General features: G+C 35.0%; 1 protein-coding gene and 1 long non-coding RNA gene across 2 annotated transcripts; both read left to right on the top strand.

The window, feature by feature from the left end:
- The first annotated feature begins 12737 nt into the window (after window positions 1-12737).
- LOC132269728 (protein ALP1-like) lies at window positions 12738-15000 on the top strand. The gene is made up of 4 exons (XM_059770983.1): window positions 12738-13036; window positions 13350-14083; window positions 14157-14603; window positions 14969-15000. Exons 1-4 carry the CDS (start codon window positions 12738-12740, stop codon window positions 14998-15000), a joined length of 1512 nt encoding a protein of 503 aa, XP_059626966.1.
- Window positions 15001-15932: 932 nt separating this feature from the next.
- On the top strand, window positions 15933-16832 carry LOC132268402 (uncharacterized). Its single transcript, XR_009469293.1, has 2 exons — window positions 15933-16107; window positions 16502-16832. It is a non-coding gene; the product is annotated as an uncharacterized LOC132268402 (long non-coding RNA).
- The last annotated feature ends 3175 nt before the right edge of the window (window positions 16833-20007 follow it).

Raw genomic sequence — 20007 nt, 5'->3', positions numbered from 1 at the left:
TCTCTCTAAATTATTTATTTTTTACAAAATACATCCGGTGTTAACATCGGTTTGATTTTTTTTTTTAGTTAAATAGACCCTTGAAACTAACAATATTATCCTTATTATTTTTAAAATATTAAGAGTAAAGTACAAAAAAGAATATATAGATATACTATATTAATGTTCTTATTATTATTATTATTATTATTTAGCATGTGTGATCTCATAAGTCATAACTCGTAAATAATTCTGAGGATAAACATCACATTTTCTAAATATTTTAAGTTCTCAATCTTAATAAGCAGGATAACATTATGAAATGGGTGGAGATGGAACCAAAAGCCAAGTTAAGGCCAAGTTATGGTGGAATTTTTTTGTTTTTTATATATATATTTTTTCTGAAAAGGAGGATTACCTCCAAAACAGAAGGAGAAGTAATGGAAAAATCATATCCAAACAAGTACAAAACCAAAACAAAGCAACACCAATGAACAACCGGCAGGTCTTGAAGATGAACTTCCAAACTATCGGTAACTTCCCAAGTGTTATTCCTAACCGATTGAACAGCATTGATCAGAGCTTCAATATTGGGCTTGTACTGTTGTTCTATTGTGGTTCCAAATTGGGCTTGCCCCAAAACCTCCTCTCTTTTTTTTTTTGGTTACTTTTGGAGAAAAAATCAAGGGTTAATTACACTCACACCCTTTGAGATATATTATAATGACAGTTATATACAAGTTTGTCTCTTTTTAAATAATAACATCCCCTCATATTTGATAAAATGATCAAAGACACCCAGACACCTTTGACGCAAGCTAAAAAGACCTTATTATCCTTTGACTTTTGAATTAAACTATTTAAATTATAACATTACATATTTAACCTTTTTAGTAATTATAACGGACCAATTTAGCCCTTATACCCACTAACCATACCATGACAACCACCTCTTCCTCTATCTGTTTCTTTTCTCTTTATATATATATATCATGGTGGTAAGAAGTGGTAAGTGTGGGTGTGAGCGGCGGTGGAAACTAATAGACTTGGTAGTTGTGTGTGTGTGTGTGTGTGTATATATATAAGCACATACACGTATATCCAATTGCAATATATTGTCCAAACTAAGACAAATGATTCTCTGGATTGTTTTGATTTTCACGTTGCTGGGTTTGGATTCGGCGGGAATGGCTCAATATGGGAAAGGCTGTTTCGATTTTAGGCTCTTAGCAAAATTTCACAGCCAATTGTTGCGTACACGGTCGCAGCCCAGCGATCAACCAGCTACAATTTCTCCTCCAAGGACACCTTCGATACAAGATCCCCGTTGGCAATGCCTTCACCTTCTTCTCTACCCGCAATACCTACAATAAACATACATATATATATATATATATATATATATATATATATATATATACATATATATTATATAATATAGTATGAAGACCCCAATTGTTGACATCACACACACACACATGTGTATATATATATATATAACCCTAGTTGTCGTTAGGGCTGCAAATGAGCCGAGTCGAGCCGAGCTTTGGCGTGTTCGGGCTCAGCTCGCCAAGTTCAGAAGGCTGCTCGGGCTCGGCTCGGGCTCAGGCGAGCTTAACTTAGCCAAGCTCGACTCAAGCTCGCATTCCAGAAATAAACCTCTCAATTTCTCAATAATCGGCAAATCCTCAGATCTTCGATTATCTACTCCTCTTTGTTATGTATAAATCTTTAATAATTGTTTTTATTGTTTTAAGCTGTAGACAAATGAAAAAAATGATGCATTGCCATTAACTGTTAGAAAGAGAAGGAAAAGAGAGGTCGAAGAAAAGTTACAGAATTTGAAAGCAAAGAAACATAATTTAGTACAAGTGCTAAAACAGGTCAGCTTCTTTCCAATCCTTTGTATAAACCTCTCAAATTCTCAATAATCGAAATCTCCACAAATCCTCAGATCTTTGATCTCTTTCTTTTATAATAACAAGGGTCAGTTCAACCCTTTTCTCTAATCTCATTCTGGTCCAAGAATCTATATTTTTCATCCTTTCATAACTCAAACAAAAGAAGAAGAAAAAAAAAATGGCCGGCGAGAGAGAGTGAAAACATGGTTTTTTCGAAAATGGAGTGAAAACATGGTTGAGAGACTGAGAGTAATAACCTTGTAGTAGTCGTTGTTGGGTAAGATTGTCGCATGAGTCGCCGGTAGAGTAGCTGCCGACTTGAATATGTGATGGATGGATTGAGAGGTCTGATGGCCGTCGACTTGAATATGTGATTGATGGATTAAGAGGTCTGATGGCTGCCGACATGAATATGTGCGGGTTGGCCAGGCCTACGCCTGATTACCCGAGAATATCAAACCAATTAGCAATAAATGAATACAGAATACAATTAAGAAAACAGAAATAAATATATTGCTAAAAATAAACTAGAATGATAAACCAAAACTGAAAACCTCATAATAAATTTTTTATAAATAAAGTATTAATCTGATACATCCAACTTCTCCAATTCTAATACAACTCGGGAATCCATCTGGTGGACCCCTAATAAAACCAACACTGAGGAATGAACCACCGGAAAGGAAACCAATGCTAAATCATACAAGAACCGCCTACGTCGTCGGTAGAGTGAGTAGTCGTCTCTGCTCAGCACGAATAAGCTCTAAGACCTGATACCGTCCGTTACCTGAAAAATAATAGTTAGTCAGGCCCACGAACAAGTTCTATCCTAATTACAATCCAAACAGAGACCCGATACGCAGATACATCCTAGATGTCTCAACCATATCTATATATTCCGTAAATAGATATATACATATAACCACACTACTATGCTGAGGGTCTCAACCTGAATAGAAGGCAACATGCAAAAACGCACCTGAGTGGGCATGACTATCTAAGCCTAACAGGGTATACCTCAACCAACATAGCTAGTTACGCATCCTACTGCATATACGCTCCCTAACTGTCGACTATAAGACTCAAACTCAGATCGCGGTACCATAATTTATATATATAAATTCCCATCCAAACCAATGTAGCGCCGCTCAACAATTCGTTGCCATGACACGACATAAAATTAGGATTTAAATATTTTAATTAAATCCCTATCCATTCTACAAACATAAAATATAAACAACTATCTAATATGTCGTTCAACTGTTTTAGTTGACAGGACATGAAACCATGTAGGATTTAACTGTTTTAGTTAATCCATTCCGTATGTATGAACGGGTTGGAATTAGCGTTTTGATCTAATCCGTCGCTCCGTATACCATCGTCCCATACCGGTGCATACCATGCATATGATCCGTAAATGATGCAATAACTCAATCAGTACATCAAATAAATCCACATAAATCCAAATAGTTGATAAAACATACTTGAAACAATACATCAATTATAATCCCAAAATACCATCCATGTAGTTGCTAAAATAGTTTAATAGTCCAGCAATAAAAATCCCAATTCATAATCCAAGTAATTGCATAAACAATTTAATAATCCAGCAAATAGAATCCAAACATTTTATCCAAGTAATTGCATAAACAGTTTAATATTCCAGCAATTAGAATCCAAACATTTAATCTAAGTAATTGCATAGACAGTTTAATAATCTAGCAATTAAAATCCCAAATCCATAGTCCAAGTAACTGCAGAAAAGAATATAGTAATTTAACCATTAACATCTAAGATATGCATAGATCAAACTTGTTAATTAAATGATCCTAGCATGCAACCAAAATAAGATTTATAAACATACTAGATCCTGCTAGATTGCCAAAATTAAGCTTAGGCAATTTAAGTGTTCTTCCATCCATTAACCGTATAAAGAAATGCATAACTTTTATACAGTTTGTTCTGTTAATTTAGGGCTAAACTTTAATCAATTAAAGTCCTATTAACACCTAAAATTAACTTCTTAATCATTCTGTGCAATCCTAGAATTTTTCCAGAATAGTTCAGTTCCACCCGTCCGTTAACAGTATGTTAAATTGTATAGTTTAATACTGTTTCATCCACTAGTCTATGGGTATAATCTTTGCCATGTGAGACTTTAATAATTCATGAAATTATATTTAAAACCCACAGTGCACTTCAAAAACCAATTCAGAACACCCAACAAGTCCCCAAACAGTGCCCAAAAGTCCAGATTTCACGAAAACAAGGGAGTCTGCTCTTAAACTCGTAGAGCAGGTTCCAAACAAACATTGAGCAAGCTCAATTAAAAGAAAAAAGAGCCGGCTCCAAACACTTTGAGCAGGCTCCATTTAAAAAAGGAGTCGGCTCCAAACACATTGAGCAGGCTAAAATAAAATAAAAAAAAAAGAGCAGGCTCAATCTTAAAAAAAAAACCTGAACCTCCTCCGGCCTTCTTCTTCGTCTCCGACCACTCTTAACCTGTCTATTTGGTTTTACAACAGTTCCTAAGAGTCCTAACTATGTCCAGTATAATCCCCATGGTGTGTTTACAGCTAGTTAAAATCAAATACAGAAATTACAAGTTCTACAGACTTTTTATGCTTTAAGAAACACACTGATATCAAATACGCACGAACTGTAATTAATCAGATTTTAACCCATACAAATCATCAATATAGCATCTATTATACATGTGAAACTCAGTTAATGATTAATTAAACCCTAGAGACTATCTAAATGCACAGAACACAAGCCAAAGGGAAAGAGGAAGGAAAGAACTTACCTGTGATTTCAGTAATGAAATCCCGGCGTCGTGTCCACTGTTCCTGCAACACTGAGTTACTGTCTAGCCTCCTCTTACTTCTGCTCTTCCTTTCTCCTAGGTCTGACCTTGAAGCCCCAGCCGGAAACCTCACAAACTTGTTCTGTTTCTCTCAAAACCTCACTCTGTAACACACTGTGTTTTGAGACGTGAATATTTCCAACCCTTCTTTCAGGCTATAAACATATATTTATAGGCACAGATAAAACCCTAATTTTAATGGTAATCTGAGATAGAAACCCTAACCTAAATAAAACCCTAATTGGCCCATAGGTTGTAATGACTATATTAACATAATTTAAATACGCATTTAACTTAATTAAATAAATAAGGCAAACTAAAAAAACAAACAATAAATTAAACCATTACCACCAATCAATTAAATAAAGAAATGCAATTAAAATAAATAACTACCAATTCAATCATATAAGTAAATTAAATCAAGGAATGCAATTAAATTAAATAATCAAACAACAAACACAATTTTAAAAAACAAAAAAAACAATTCATTTAAATAAAACAACTAATTAAACAATTTGACACCTAAGCACATAGAATCAAATTTAAATTTCAATTTTATCCTTTTGAAAATTAGGGGTATTACAATATGTTAGGGTTTCTTGTGATGTTTCCAATTTTTTTCATTTTTCATTTTTCTGGAATTTTGTTGGTGCAAGGGCATTTTCGTCTTTTCACGTTTTGTGTACGGGATCTTAGTTGGGTCCATTTTCATTTGATGCATTTTATTTTAATTGAATTGTGTAGAAATTGTGTGGTGGTGCATTATATATTTAATTGTGGTGTAGAATTGTAAATAAAAGAAAAAGTGGAAAAGTCAAATGGTGGCGGGACCCACCACTCATATTTTTAGTGGTCTAGAGACCACACTTGGCCCTTGTTTTTCTCTCTCCCCGCTGGTTCTTCCTTTCTCTTATTTCTCTTCCATTTTTCTTCTCTTTTTGGAAGCAACCTTTGAAGCTTGATTCTATCTTCATTACTTGGTGATTTTGAGTGCCGTTTGAGGCAAAACGGAGAGCACAACGAGCTCTACGCCTGAGTAGCAACAATTTTAGATTTGGTGCTCCCTTTGGATTTCGAAATTTGTGACCCATTTTAAGGGTTTTGCATCAATTTGAGGTAGGGGTCCTTAATCCATGAAGTTTTTGTGCTTTTGTGAGTTAACTCCTCATAAATGGTTGTTTAGCATGCTTAATTTTGGTAGTATCTAGCTAATTGTTTAGTTGATGTGTGTATTTGATAATTGTGTAAGTGTGGGTATTAAATGTTTTATGTGAAGAGCATGCCTATGTGTTGATTCTTTATATGCTTATCAAGCTAGACTTTTATTGTATGAAAGCATGTTATAATTTCCTTGCAAATTCTTGTGAGTTATACTTTGCTAGTTAATTTTGAGCTAGATGTGGAATTGTGCATGTGAACATGACATTGATGCTTCCATGCATTAGCATTGGGCATGAAAATGGGGAGAATTGTTTTGAAATGAAAATGGGGAATTTCGGGAAAGTGTTTTGATGAAATGGTTTTATGAAAACCCGGTCACCGCGGGGGTACCAAAGGGCCGGAGTGTTAATATAGCCTAGAGGGAACTAGGGAGATTGCCCTAGCGTGGTTGAGCTAGTTGGGCCCCATAATGACGCCGCGGGGGTACCAAGGGTCAGGGACACTAGCCAATCCTTCTCTCATGTCGCTACGGGGTCACCAAATGGCGGATTATATTAACAGTTTTAAAGTGATGGTTTTGAATAATGAAAATGGGGAGAGACATTGTCATGCATTGCATTTCATAGCATCATCTTGTTTATACTTGAATGTTGGTTATTATGATATATTATCCCGACATAGTATGATCCCCAATCCCATTGCTCTATTCTTTGTATGGATTCACGGGGACATAAGAAGCGTGTCTTAAGTGCTACCTACTGAGCGATTCGCTCATCCCGTATACTTAACATTTTCAGGTCATGGTAAAGAAACGGCGGATGAAAATCCACCACTGAATTGAAGGAACTTGGAAGGCATTTTGGATATAATTTTGTAGAGCTTGATCTTGTTTTGTGTAGTACATGTAATAAGATGTATTAAGTTTATTGGGCATGTAAATGATGATGTAATTGAAACCTTGAATCCATTTTGTTGTAAATAAAGACTGTTGAAATGACTATGTACGGGACTATGTAATTTGAATCACGTATCATTATGATATGTTCATGAATTGGTACTCCTGTTTATAATTATAGAGCAATTCATTTGTGTGATGTTAGAGCAAGTCTATCATAAGAACTAAGTCCTTGTTTTAGTTCATCTTCGTCTCCAAATTATAGTACCCCAGTAACAGGTTCTCGCCTCAGGAGAGTCATTTCGGTCGACCGAAATGGCACTTCGGTTGACCGAACCACTCGCACCCTCTTAATATCTCCATTTCGGTCGACCGAAATGGGGTTCGGTCGACCGACCCATCTTCACACTCTCAGCATCTTTCATTTCGGTCGACCGAAGGGTTATTCCGGTCGACCGGTTATTGTTGGGTCTACTTCGGCCGACCGAAGTGCATTTGCTTTGGGTTCCTTGCTCTTCCTCCTTGGTACTCTATTCTTAATTCTTGGAATTCGTTTTAGGGACCTTGTGAGAGCCTTATGTTGATCCTCAGGACCATGTTTTGACGCTTGAAGACGTAGATGACCTTGGGTTCGAGTAAAGACCCAGCTAACGGTTCGGACCTTTTGGTCCGGGTCGCCACATTTATATTATTTTGTTCTAGTTATAACATGTATAACATAAGTGTAAGTAATCCAACGGTTGTGATAAATGCATAGGTTATTGGGCTTGTTAGCTTGTGGGCTTCAGGAATGGATATAGTTTTAAGTTTATAAAACCAAACAACTACATAGACCTATATAAACTCAAGTGTGTGGGCTAAACATTAGTAGCAAATTTTGAAATATAGGCCTGATAACTAAACGAGCCTGTTCACAAGCTTGGCGAGCCGAGCTCACCATTGTTCAAGCTCGGCTCATTTATTAAACGAGCCTGAAATTGAGCTCGGGCTCGGCTCGGCTCGTTTATTAAATAAGTGAGCCCGAGCTGAGCTTTTAACAAGCCGAACTCGAGTTGTTCGTGAACAGCTTGGTTCATTTGCAGCCCTAGTTGTCATAGACATCGTAATCGCATCACCGCTGTATCGTTGTTGGATCTTAATATAATCTCCCTGGTCGTAGAGAGACTTATAAAATTTCCAAACGAACCAATCTTCTCTTACTCCGATCGATCTCATCCACTGTGAGTGTTTTCATTGAATTCTTCAAGCCAAAGGTTGTGAGTGTTGTGGGTGTCTCAACAGCCAACTTTTTTGCTGCCACCGGTGGCATAGGAGGCGAAAATTCTTAAATTGGGTTGGGGTTTTGGAAGTTTTTAGATTGGGGGTTTTTGGACGCGTGTTTGGTCCAGAAAAAGAAGCGTTTGATGTGGAAGTGGAAAGAAGTGGAGAGAAAGAGAAAAGAGGTGCGGTGGTGATGGTGATGGTGGGTGGTTCGATGGGTTTTTATTTTTATTTTTTTGGGAAGGTAAGTTCTGTGATTTTAGGTAGACAGGAATGAGGAAGAAAACTAAATGGGCGGTGACGACAGCGGCAATGGTGGGTGGTGGTGCCAACTAAATGGGCGGTGACGACGGCGACAATGGTGGGTGGTGGTGCCAATATATGTGGCCATTCATCCTCACATTAAAGGGCCATTTAGTCTTTTAAAATTTTTGATTTTCTACCTTTGAATTTCTGACAAGGGATGTCTTTGTTCAAAAAAGGCCTAAGTTATATTTGGTTGTCATTATAGTAAACATTGTAATTAACCCAAAAATCAAATAACCCCCTTTTACTATCATTTTCGTTTAAAAAATTCCCACTAAAATGAAATGTTATCAAGTTATCACATACAGTGACCGACCAGTTTATTAGGTTGTGAAATGACAAAATTAACCTTGTAATTTAATATTAAATTAAAACTAATATTTATTATTGTGAAAATATAAAAATATCCTTTGTAATATTCATCGTCATCGTCAACGTCCACCCACCTTACCATAGGTTCTGGCCATGGCGGAACATACCAAAAATCCCACATCGCAAAACAAACCCAAAATCCAACATCGTAAACCCACGATATCTGGTCATAGTGGAGGTCGTTGTCCATGGCGCCGTAGTCGGTGACGGAGATGGAGGTAGTTGATTGGGGATCGGTACTCTGATCACCACCGAATCATTGCTCCCACTCACAAAACCACAACCAAATCAATAGCGATCATAGGCGAGCCATAGTTGTTACCATGGAGAAATTCGTGATTCAGATCATTAGGAACAAAGCCTAACCCTAGATTTCAATTGCGATTTGGAAGCAATATGGTGGTGGTTGGCGGCGGCGGGGGCGGTGATGGTGGCGCCCCCACCCTCCTGCCCCGCCCCGTCAATTGCTTCAAAACCGACCCCTTATGCGGCGTCACCTATTGGTGCGGGTGCGGCGACGCCATTTGCGTCGGCATTTAGTTTTTTTTTTTTTTTTTTTTTTTTTTTTTTTTTTTGGAGATATTGAAGATCAAGATGATGGTGGTGGTGTTGATATACTATGCGATGATGTGTCCTTTTTTAATTTTTTGAGTAATGATAGGGGGATCGAAAAGGAATCCTCGAATAAGTCACGAATTTGACGTAGTTGGCTATACTGTGTTAAACAATTATTTTTTGGAAACTATTTAACTAGACGAGGTGGACAAAAACACGTCAGATTTGGGGCTTATTCGAGAACATTATTCGGTGATCCTATCATTTTTTAATGTTTTAAAGAGAAATTGGAGATGGTGATTATGGTGGTGGTGGTGGTAATCTGTGAAGACGTGTCTATATTTTTTTTAGAGAAATTAAAGATGATGATGATGGTGGTGCTGGTGGTGATGTGTCCCAAGTTTGTGTGTATATATAAATGAAGATCAACTTATAAAGGGTATTTTTGCAATTTCACAATAATAAATATCAATTTTAAATTTAATATTAAATCATAAGGTTAATTTTGTCATTTCACAACCTAATAAACAGGTCGGTCACGAGTATATGGTAACTTGATAGTATTTTTTTAGTTCAGGGGAATTTTTAATTTTAGTGGAAGGTTTTTGAACGAAAATAATAGTATAAGGGGGTTATGTGATTTTTTCCCTTACCCTATTTTTTACATCTTGCTTATAATCCTAAATGATTACGTTCAAATTCTCATGTTCTTAATATACTATGAACAAGAGTGTAATAACAAGAGTGTACCAATTATGTATCTTTTCCAAATATAAATAAGCATTCAAATGTGGTAGAGAATATGTCTTTATTGGGTGAGAAAGCTTTAGGGCCTGTTTGGAGGCCCATATCTGTTATTATTTTCATGTTTTGGTTTCATTTTTGGGCCAATATCATGTTTGGAGTGGGTTGATGTGGTATTGAATAGTGTAAAAACATTATGAAATTTGGGCCAAAACCCATATCAAAGAATTGGTGATATTGGGTGATATGGTTTACTGTAGCGGCCATACCAACCCAAACCAAAACCATATCAATCCTCATTTAACTGTAACGGTGATATCAAGTATAAAAAATCGCATATCAGAACCGAACCATTTTTCATCGTCATTTTCTCTCTCATCACGCAGCTCCTTTGGAGACAATTTCATGGGCGATTGTTCTTCATTTTCGTTACACCTTCGTTCCTAGGCTACAGATCAATCAATCCTCCCATACTTGGTTTTCAGCTCAATCGTCTCTCTGTTATGTATTTGTGTAACCCCGAACCTGAAACCCTAGATTGTTCTTCATCATCATTTTCTCTCTCATCGCGCAACTCCTTTGGAGGCGATTTCTGAAGCCGATTGTTCTTCGTTTTCGTTACACCTTCGTTGCTAGGCTACAGATCGATCAATCCTCTCGTACTTGGTTTTCAGCTCAATCGTCTCTCTGTTAAATGGAGTGTGACCCGAATCTGAAACCCTAGAGTTTTTCGCAACCACAGATCGACGCTTCTTCTCTGGAAATTTCTGTTGTTTGCTACTGAGAAAGCGAACGCGCTAAGGTTCAAGACTTTTAGCCGAGCGTTAGTAAAGCGGAACAAAGCGTCGGTAGGTCATACATTCTGTGTATCGATTTCGTCAAGGGCGATTCTTTCAGGTGCTCTTTCTCTCTCTCTCTATATATATATATACACTAACAAAATTCCAGATTTAGTTCCATAACTATAGTTCCACAATTCCATATTCTTTCAGTAGCAAATACAGTAGCATAATCCAGATTTAGATATAGTTTTATTCTCTGCAAAGTGATGAATAATTCTGTGTATATAGAAATGGGAGTGTATAATTTCATAACTCAATTTTAATTTTATAGCTAAAAAGTAAAGCCTATTTCAGCAACTTATGAAAATTTATAAAGTATCATTCAAACCAATTATTTGGAAATTTAGCCTTCATTAGTAACTGAGATCATATGAGATGTTTAGAAATATAAATTGTCTAATTCAATTAAATTAATAAATTAGAAATAAGCATGAGATTAAAAATAAAATACCTAACTTTATGTCATACAATCCCTATCTGGCCTTATTATATTGTAATTAGATGTGAGATTTTTGTATCCTCATATTTTATGCAATTACCAGGCACAATAAAATGTGAGATTATAAGTTGCATTACCTTGAATAAGTTGCATTACCTTGAATCTGATACGTTGAGAGAGTTTTAAGATTTGAAATCATATACTTTGACAGATATGGGCCTTCGAGATCACTGCTCTTCTCAACCTTTAGGAGAACATCAACTAGAGAAATGGAAACTTATCCAATTTGAATCACCTAGCTTATATAGAAATTGCCGTTGAAATTGAGGAAGGAGACTGATTTTTAAGAAAATCATGTGGTTGATTTAATTGATTTTGACAAATAGAATTTGAACTGAAGAAAATGAAGAAAATGGTGAGAATTTGAACTGAAGAAAATGGAAGGAGACTAATTTTTATCACATTTTTACTTCATTTTTTCTTCTTTTTTACCCCTTATTGAAGTGTTTTATAGACAATACCTTTTTTACTTATCATTGACGTGTTGAATTATGAGTCAAAACACAATTCAATGTACTAAACTGTTCAATTACTTAATAATAATCAGATGGACATGAACAATGACAATGTTGAGCAATACCCATCAAGAGACATTCATTCTCATTCTCTTGATGGTGACAATGGTGAGGATGTTATAGTTGTTGAACAGGCTGATGCCACTGTTTGGTGTGATGCCCATCAAGAGAAATTCATGCTCTTGATGAAGGAAGAGGTTGGAAAAGGAAATCGTACAGGCACGACTTTTAATCCAAATGGGTGGACACATATTGTGGACGCAATGTTATTGGAAACTGGAAAGAAGTACACGAAGGACCAATGTAGACAAAAATTCAATAATATAAGAGCATTGTACAAAGATTGCAAACAAATATTATCTGAGACTGGTGTAGGGCACAACAGTGAAACTGGAATGATTGAGTTGGAAGCTGAAAGATGGGTTCGATTGTGCAAGGGTAGTATTTCAATATGTGTCTATTTACCATACATATAGTAGGTAATTAGTGATTTAGTATTAAAAGGGTTTGATGAACAATAATTGTAAGCTGATAACGTGTAGGTTCTCAAGCATGGAAAAAAAATAAAAAAACAGGGGTGTAAGAATTATGAGCAGATGGTAAGGATTTTTGGGAATACACATGCTACTGGCAAGCATGTTCATCCTTCTACAAAGCCACCCAGACCTCACCAAGTGCTAACAATGCCTCAAGTGGCAACACATGAAGCTCAAATTCATAACACTGAGGGCAATGTGGGCATGACTGATGTAGAACGACCTAATGTAGAAGGACCTATTGACCTCAGTCCTACTCCCAAACCTGTAGCTAAGAAATAGAAGAAAGAAACTTTTTCCGAAACAATGTCTTTAGTGATGGAATGTTTGACTAATATTGGGAACGCGAAAGCTGATAAAATTGCAAAAGCCATAGCAGAATCATCTTCTAATTGTCAACCATCTCGATTTACCGAAATGCTTGAAGTGACATCTCCCAGTAAAAAAGAAAAAGAAATGGATCCCCAGCTTAAAGAGTGCGTTAAGATCGTCAACACATTAGTGGGGATTGATGATACCCATTATGCTAAAATCATAAGGATGTTTGGTGAGGACAAGGTGTGGAGGGACATATTTCTTCGCATTCCTGATGAAAGGAAGGTTGGGTGGGTGATGAATCAGCCTCTATGATTTCTTCGGTATCTTACTTTTATATGCTTTTAGATGACTGTTTTACAACTGTTTTTACATTACTGTTGGATGACTGTAATGAATTTTTCTTATCTACTGCTTTTACATTATTGTTGGAAGACTGTATTTAATTCATATATCTACTGCTTTTAAATTAATACTGGAAAACTATTTATGTTCTACATTTATTACTTTTACATTGTTGCTGGATAATTGTATGATTTGGTATGTCTTTTCCATTTTGCTTAATTTTTGTTACAATAACTGCTTCTGTTTATTCTTAAATAGGATAGTAGCTATGGATATAAGGACAATATTAACCATTTATGATGATGATGAGGAGGAGGAAATTATTGTATTGATCGCAGCCGTATATGAGTACTATTATAAACATTTTGATAAACAACGTTGTAAGGATTCCATGTTACAAGGGGAAGATTACATATTCGAGGTCTTAAATGGACATGAAGATAGGTGTTATGAAAATTTTCGGATGTACCCCAACACCTTTAGGGCATTGTGTCGTGAGTTGAAATTGTTAGGATTGAAAGATTCAAAATTTCTAACGGTAGAAGAACAAGTTGCAATTTTCTTACTTACCGTGTCTCACAATGAAAGGAATCGTGTCGTTGCTGAAAGATTCCAACACTCTACATCCACAATTTCGTATCACTTTTATACTGTATTAAAGTTAATTTGTGAGTTAGGGACTAAGATTATTGTTCCCCCGGATTTGAATGAAATTCCTAAAGAAATAAAGAACAATCCAAAGTTTTACCCATACTTTAAGAATTGTGTAGGAGCCATAGATGGTACTCATATCCATGCTGTAGTGCCAGTTGACCAACAAATACCCTTTCGTGGTAGAAAGGGTGATACGACCCAAAATGTCATGGCCGTGTGTTCGTTTGATATGAATTTCACATACATTCTAGCTGGGTGGGAAGGGTCTGCTAGTGATTCGAAGATTTTAAATGAGTGCATTCAGAATGAGGATTTCAATTTTCCATCACCACCCGAAGGTAAAAATATTAAGTTTCCATATTTGTGCATTTAACATTACAAATACGTTAATTTTAATACTTAACATGACAGGTAAGTTTTATTTAGTCGACTCTGGGTACGCCAATCAACCGGGGTTTTTGCCCCCTTACCGAGGTCAACGTTACCATATGCAGGAATATCATAGACATACTAGAGGACCACGTGGTAGAGAAGAGGTGTACAATTTTAGGCACTCGTCATTGAGGAATATCATAGAGCGATGTTTTGGGTTGGTAAAGTTGAGATTCGCTATATTGAAACAAATGCCCCCTTATCACTTTGACACTCAAGTTCTTATTGTCATTGCCTGTTGTACATTGCATAATTTCATAAGATCCCAAGGTGAATCTGATGAAAATTTTGATTCTGAAACCCTTAAATCTTCACAAAATGAACCTGATGTGGATGACGATGTTCAGGTGGTCAGTGCTACTAATACACAGATACGACAGATGAATATTTATCGTTATGGTATTGCCAACCTAATTTGGGAGCACTGTAATCACTAATTATAAAACTATCTAATAGTGTGTAGAATTAAAATATGGATGACTGTAATAACTAATTATATTACGTAAATTAAACTCAGATGCTCCTTATTTATGGATAACTGTAATAACTAATTATATTAGGATATCAAATATTAAATGCTTTAGTACTTGTAGGCGCACTTATGTATAGGCTTGAAGGTGAGCGACCACAATGTGCATGTGGTAGAGGTCCTATGCATCTGTATAGGGCTCGAACTCCAAAAAATGATGGTCGACAATTCTATAGGTGTCCAGCTCGGGAGGTATGGTCAATTACTTTTAGGTGCTATTTCTGTTACTGTTTCCTAATTGTATAATTTATATTTCTTGCAGTCACATATGAATGCATTTATGTGGGTGGATGAGTTGCACTAAGGTGCACAAGTTGAAGAACAGGTTCAATCTGACTTGGACAGAGTCATTGCAATGATTCAAAATGAACAATGTAGACAGAAGTACATGCTCTTCCTAGGTTGTGGATGTCTTGCTATCACAATCATGTTTATTGTCTTTGTCCTCTTGTTGCTCATTATCGTTGTTATTGAAAGATGAAGTTAGATAAACTTCCATCTTTTGTAATATATGACATGTAATACGTATTTAGTTAATTTCCTGTGTTTCATTTGGTATGTAATATATACTTAAATGGTATATTTTGAACTGCGTATTAGTTGCTGTTGTGTTATCTTCTCTGTTATTTTGGGAGTGAGCTTTAGGGTATTTGTAAAATTTGCTACTGAGGTCATTTACACTCTATTTGCAACATTAGAGAAAAAAAAAAGGTTAGATATATCTTGTTTACTACTTCTAATTATTTCATTCCTACCGTATGTTATTTTGTTTTTCTCTAATGTTGTTTATGTCTTTTGTTTTGCATGAGGTCATTTACACTTTAAATTTACAATTAAGCTTGAAAAAAGGTTAGATATATCTTATTTACTACTTCTAATTATTTCATTCCTACCGTGTGTTATTTTGTTTTTCTCTAATGTTGTTCATGTCTTTTGTTTTGCATGAGGTCATTTACACTTTAAATTTACAACTAAGCCTGAAAAAAGGTTAGATATATCTTGTTTACTACTTCTAATTATTTCATTCCTACCGTGTGTTATTTTGTTTTTCTCTAATGTTATTCATGTGTTTGGTTTTGCATGAGGTCATTTACACTTTAAATTTACAACTAAGCCTGAAAAAATGTTAGATATATCTTGTTTACTACTTCTAATTATTTCATTCCTACCGTGTGTTATTTTGTTTTTATCTAATGTTGTTCATGTGTTTTGTTTTGTATGAGGTCATTTACACTCCAAATTTGCAGCTTAGCCTGAAAAAAGGTTAGATATATCTTGTTTACTATTTCTAATTATTTCATTCCTACCGTGTGTTATTTTGTTTTTCTCTAATGTTCTTCATGTGTTTTGTTTTGCATGAGGTCATTTACACTCCAAATTTGTAGCTTAGCCTGAAAGAAGGTTAGATATATCTTGCTTGAATTAAATTTGTGAACGGTGTCCCTTGTTAATTGAATTTTGTGGGCGGTGTCCCTTGTTGAAATAATTTTGTGGGCGGTGTTCCTTGTTAAATGAATTTTATGGGCGGTGTCCCTTATTGAAATAATTTTGTGGGTGGTGTCCCTTGTTAAATGAATTTTGTGGGCGGTGTCCCTTATTGAATTAATTTTGTGGGCGGTGTCCCTTGGGTTTATTGTGTTTTGAAATTTTGGAAATGTCCATTTTTAAGGGGAAGTCATGCCGGATTTTTTTAAAAAAAAATAATAAAAATTGAATTTAACTCTGCTTTATATTTTGCTACTATAGGTAATGTCTTGTTTTACATTCAAATTCATTTTTTGCTACTACATTGAAGGACATGGCAGTAAGTTGTAGGCAGTGGCACCAGTGGGATTGATATGAAACATTCTCCAGTTGCTGCAACTCCAGAAAGCTAGTGATCTCTAAGTTAATCAAATGGAGGCCTATGCAAGTATAAAAAAGTGGGTGTACATTTTATGGAATGAATATTAGTGATCTTCAGTTATGTGTACATTTTATGTAAGTGTAATGAAGTGTGTGTGTACACACATACTATTTTAAAGGAATGTCTAACTCCTTATATATGGAAGTATATATGTGAATGGTGCAACACTCAAGTTCTTAAGATTGTGATGTATAAAGCAAAACTATACAATTATTATATATGTGAATGTTGTTCAGTCTTGTAAGAAGGATCTTCCTTGATTGCTTGCTTTTAATCTTTATTCATATTTATCAATTTTGCTTATGGTTGGATATTGTATGAAATATTCACAAGTCCGTTATCAAAATAAATACTCAACAAAAGGGGAAATGGTCTTATGACTAAACAAAAAAAAAATATTACCAATTTGAAGGACCTCCACTACAAAATTTCAAACTAATCTAAGTAAAGTAAAACTATTCACAAGCTTCAATGTTCACCAAATTTCAACTCTGACCAATTCAAGACGATTAACGTTTTGGCTTTATTTCTTATTTGTTTCAACTACAAGGATCTCTCTCTCTCTCACATTCATCATGAATATATATATATATATATGAAACAAAACAAAGTTAAATCGAATGCAAGGCAAAAGAAAAAGATAAATGGAGTGCAAAGATCTATTCTCATTGAAAGATTATTACAAAGTTAGATTTGTAATTTGGTTGCCATTAATCATGTTTATGCAGATTTATTCATTATTACAAAGTAGTTTGGTTGCCATTATACATGTAAATTTAACAAAAAAAAAATTTCCCAACTCTAATGCAGAATTTTTTTTTTTTTTTTTCCACAAATTATCTCAAATCATAAAGAAAAATGAACTATTTTTCATATAAACTTATAATTGTATTCATATATATAATTTTTCAAAACAAAACAAAACAGTCTTTACCAAACAGCTATTTTGTTATTGATTCAGAATTTTCAATAACAAAACACTATTCCCAAACGTGTTTTGTTTTCGCATTCCTTAAAACGCATGACAATACCAAACGCGTTATCATGTTTCTGATATACAATTATCAAAAACAAAACAATCGTTACCAAATATGAATCCGATTTTTACTAAAAACATACCAATACCAAAACAGTTGTTTTCATATCATACCAAACCATAACATATAACGTTATCGCCATCCAAACGGACCCTTAATTGTTGAATCTACATTTATGAAAAATTTCAAGCTCAGCCATCAAAATGTTCTTTTATCTTGCTTTACTTTCAATCTGTTTTTCTTGATGTCTTTTGGGTTGAAAATGATCAAAGGCATAGGTTGGTTTCTTGTAGACTCATTTAGGATTAGAGTAATAATTCTGCCGTAGCCAAATTACTTGACATAGGGAGGAAGGAGGCAAGAGTGAGTATCAACCTCAACCCTAAAATGTAAGTTTCTCCTGTAAAGAATGTTATATCCATGTCTTATGGTAATGAGTTTGAATTTGATTTCCTGGGTGAAAGAATCGGTATAAAATAAGAAAAAATATTCAATATCACGGGAGTAACGTTATGTAATGAAACAACAAATTAGTGATGAGGTACTATATTATTACCCGGATATTGTTACTATTGTGTATACTTTGTCCAAAATTCATGACAGACCTATTTATAAAATAAATATTCAAATGATCAAATCTACAAAACTACTGTATCTCAATTGGTAAAAGTAATTAACATGTGAGAAATGAGAATTCTTATTCTTTTTCTTTGTTTCGATTTAAAATTATATTTAGGGTTAATTTAATTAACACTCCTTAAATTTGGTCAAATATCATATTAAAATATTTTTAAAAATTATAATTAGTCACATTACAAACATTCAGTCCGTTTTCACTCACACTTTAAAAGTTAATTTTGAGTGATGTCAGAACATTTTTTTTCATGTAAAATGATATTATTATCCTTTTAACTTCACATTAACTTATAAAATGATTAATTCATGTATAAAATAACTTAACTATCATCAAAATATCAATTACTCTAGCAAAACTATCCACTACTCTTCTCCCCTCTCCCTTTCCCCACGGCCAGCATCATCAACTCCATTGTATTGATGAAATTTGAATAAAAAATAAAAAATAAAGTTTTAATATGATTCTCATTATCTTGCCATTTTACACAACAAAAATGGATCCCTTTCAACAACCAAAATAATGCACCGTCACCGTCATGGCGACACCATTTCACACACACACACAATCACAATCGCGCGCGTGCACACGTATATATATAGTTTGTTTCAGACAACTGAAGTACACAAATACATATATAGAATATAAAATTTGAATAAGTATGCACAATTTTAAAAAAAAAGATATAGATTTCAGAGGAGCCAAATAGATATGCAGAATCATATTACATAGTTCTATGTGGGCCAATTCTGACCAGGCCTGGCCGAAACAGATGAGAAATATTTTTTCTTAAAAGTTAAATGACATCAAATAAGAACCAAGCAAAGTCTAAAACAAATATACAAAAGGTATTAGACATCCAAGAACAATATAAAATAAAATAAAATAAAAAAGACATCAAAGAACAATACTAAAATAAATACTTACATAACATGATGAAATCCTTTCTCAATAAAATCAACCAATAATACAAGCTATCAAAATGAAAACCAAACCCATAAATCTATCAGGCCAACAGTTGAATGTTGAATCACCACTTCACAAATTATTTGAGGCACAGAACCGCCTCTGGCTTCTCTCACCCCTTTGTCACACCATCAATTAGGTTGAGGTTGATCACTCAGCTTTACCATTCTATATATATATATATATCAAGCACCAAACAAAATACTCGAGAGAAAAGGGAAACATAAAAAAAAATACAAAACATGTGGAAATTAAAAAAGCAGAAGTAAGAATTCTTTATCTGTCACAAAAAGCAACCATCAAGGCATCAACCAACAACATCTACCATCAGCCACCATCACCACCACCACCACCACCACCACCATGAGCGCTACCGTCGCCACCACCACCATGAGCACTACCACCTTCGCTGGCACTCATAGCAGATAATTGGGCCACGCTCACCGTTACAGCAGCGGCGCCACCAGCATCGATGCCACCGGTATTGGTTGGTCCGCTATGGTTGGCTCCAACACCAGCATCAGCATCTGCAGCGACATTTCTATTCCTGCCACTTCCGCGAGATTTTGAATGAGAAGATCTTTGTGTGGAGGACTCATCTGACTCATCCTTAGATTTTTGCCTCTTACGGCATGGGATGCAAAAACACAAGTTTTTGCTCTTCATCACTCAAAAACTCTCTATAAAAATAACTTCTTAGTTTTGCTCTTCATCACTCAAAAACTCACTATAAAAATATATAACTTCTTAGTTCTTGC

Source organism: Cornus florida, unplaced genomic scaffold, assembly GCF_030987335.1.
Source record: "Cornus florida cultivar Cherokee Brave unplaced genomic scaffold, ASM3098733v1 CherokeeBrave_3.0.0_Hap2_Chr08, whole genome shotgun sequence".
Lineage (NCBI taxonomy): Eukaryota > Viridiplantae > Streptophyta > Magnoliopsida > Cornales > Cornaceae > Cornus > Cornus florida.
This window is presented reverse-complemented; position numbering and strand designations above follow the sequence as displayed.

Coding starts and splice junctions, on each gene's coding strand:
- LOC132269728 (XM_059770983.1), top strand. CDS start 12,738: ATGTCTTTAGTGATGGAATGTTTGACTAATATTGGGAACGCGAAAGCT. Junction 13,037..13,349: donor CCTGATGAAAGGAAGGTTGG/GTGGGTGATGAA, acceptor ATTCTTAAATAG/GATAGTAGCTATGGATATAA. Junction 14,084..14,156: donor TTTTCCATCACCACCCGAAG/GTAAAAATATTA, acceptor TTAACATGACAG/GTAAGTTTTATTTAGTCGAC.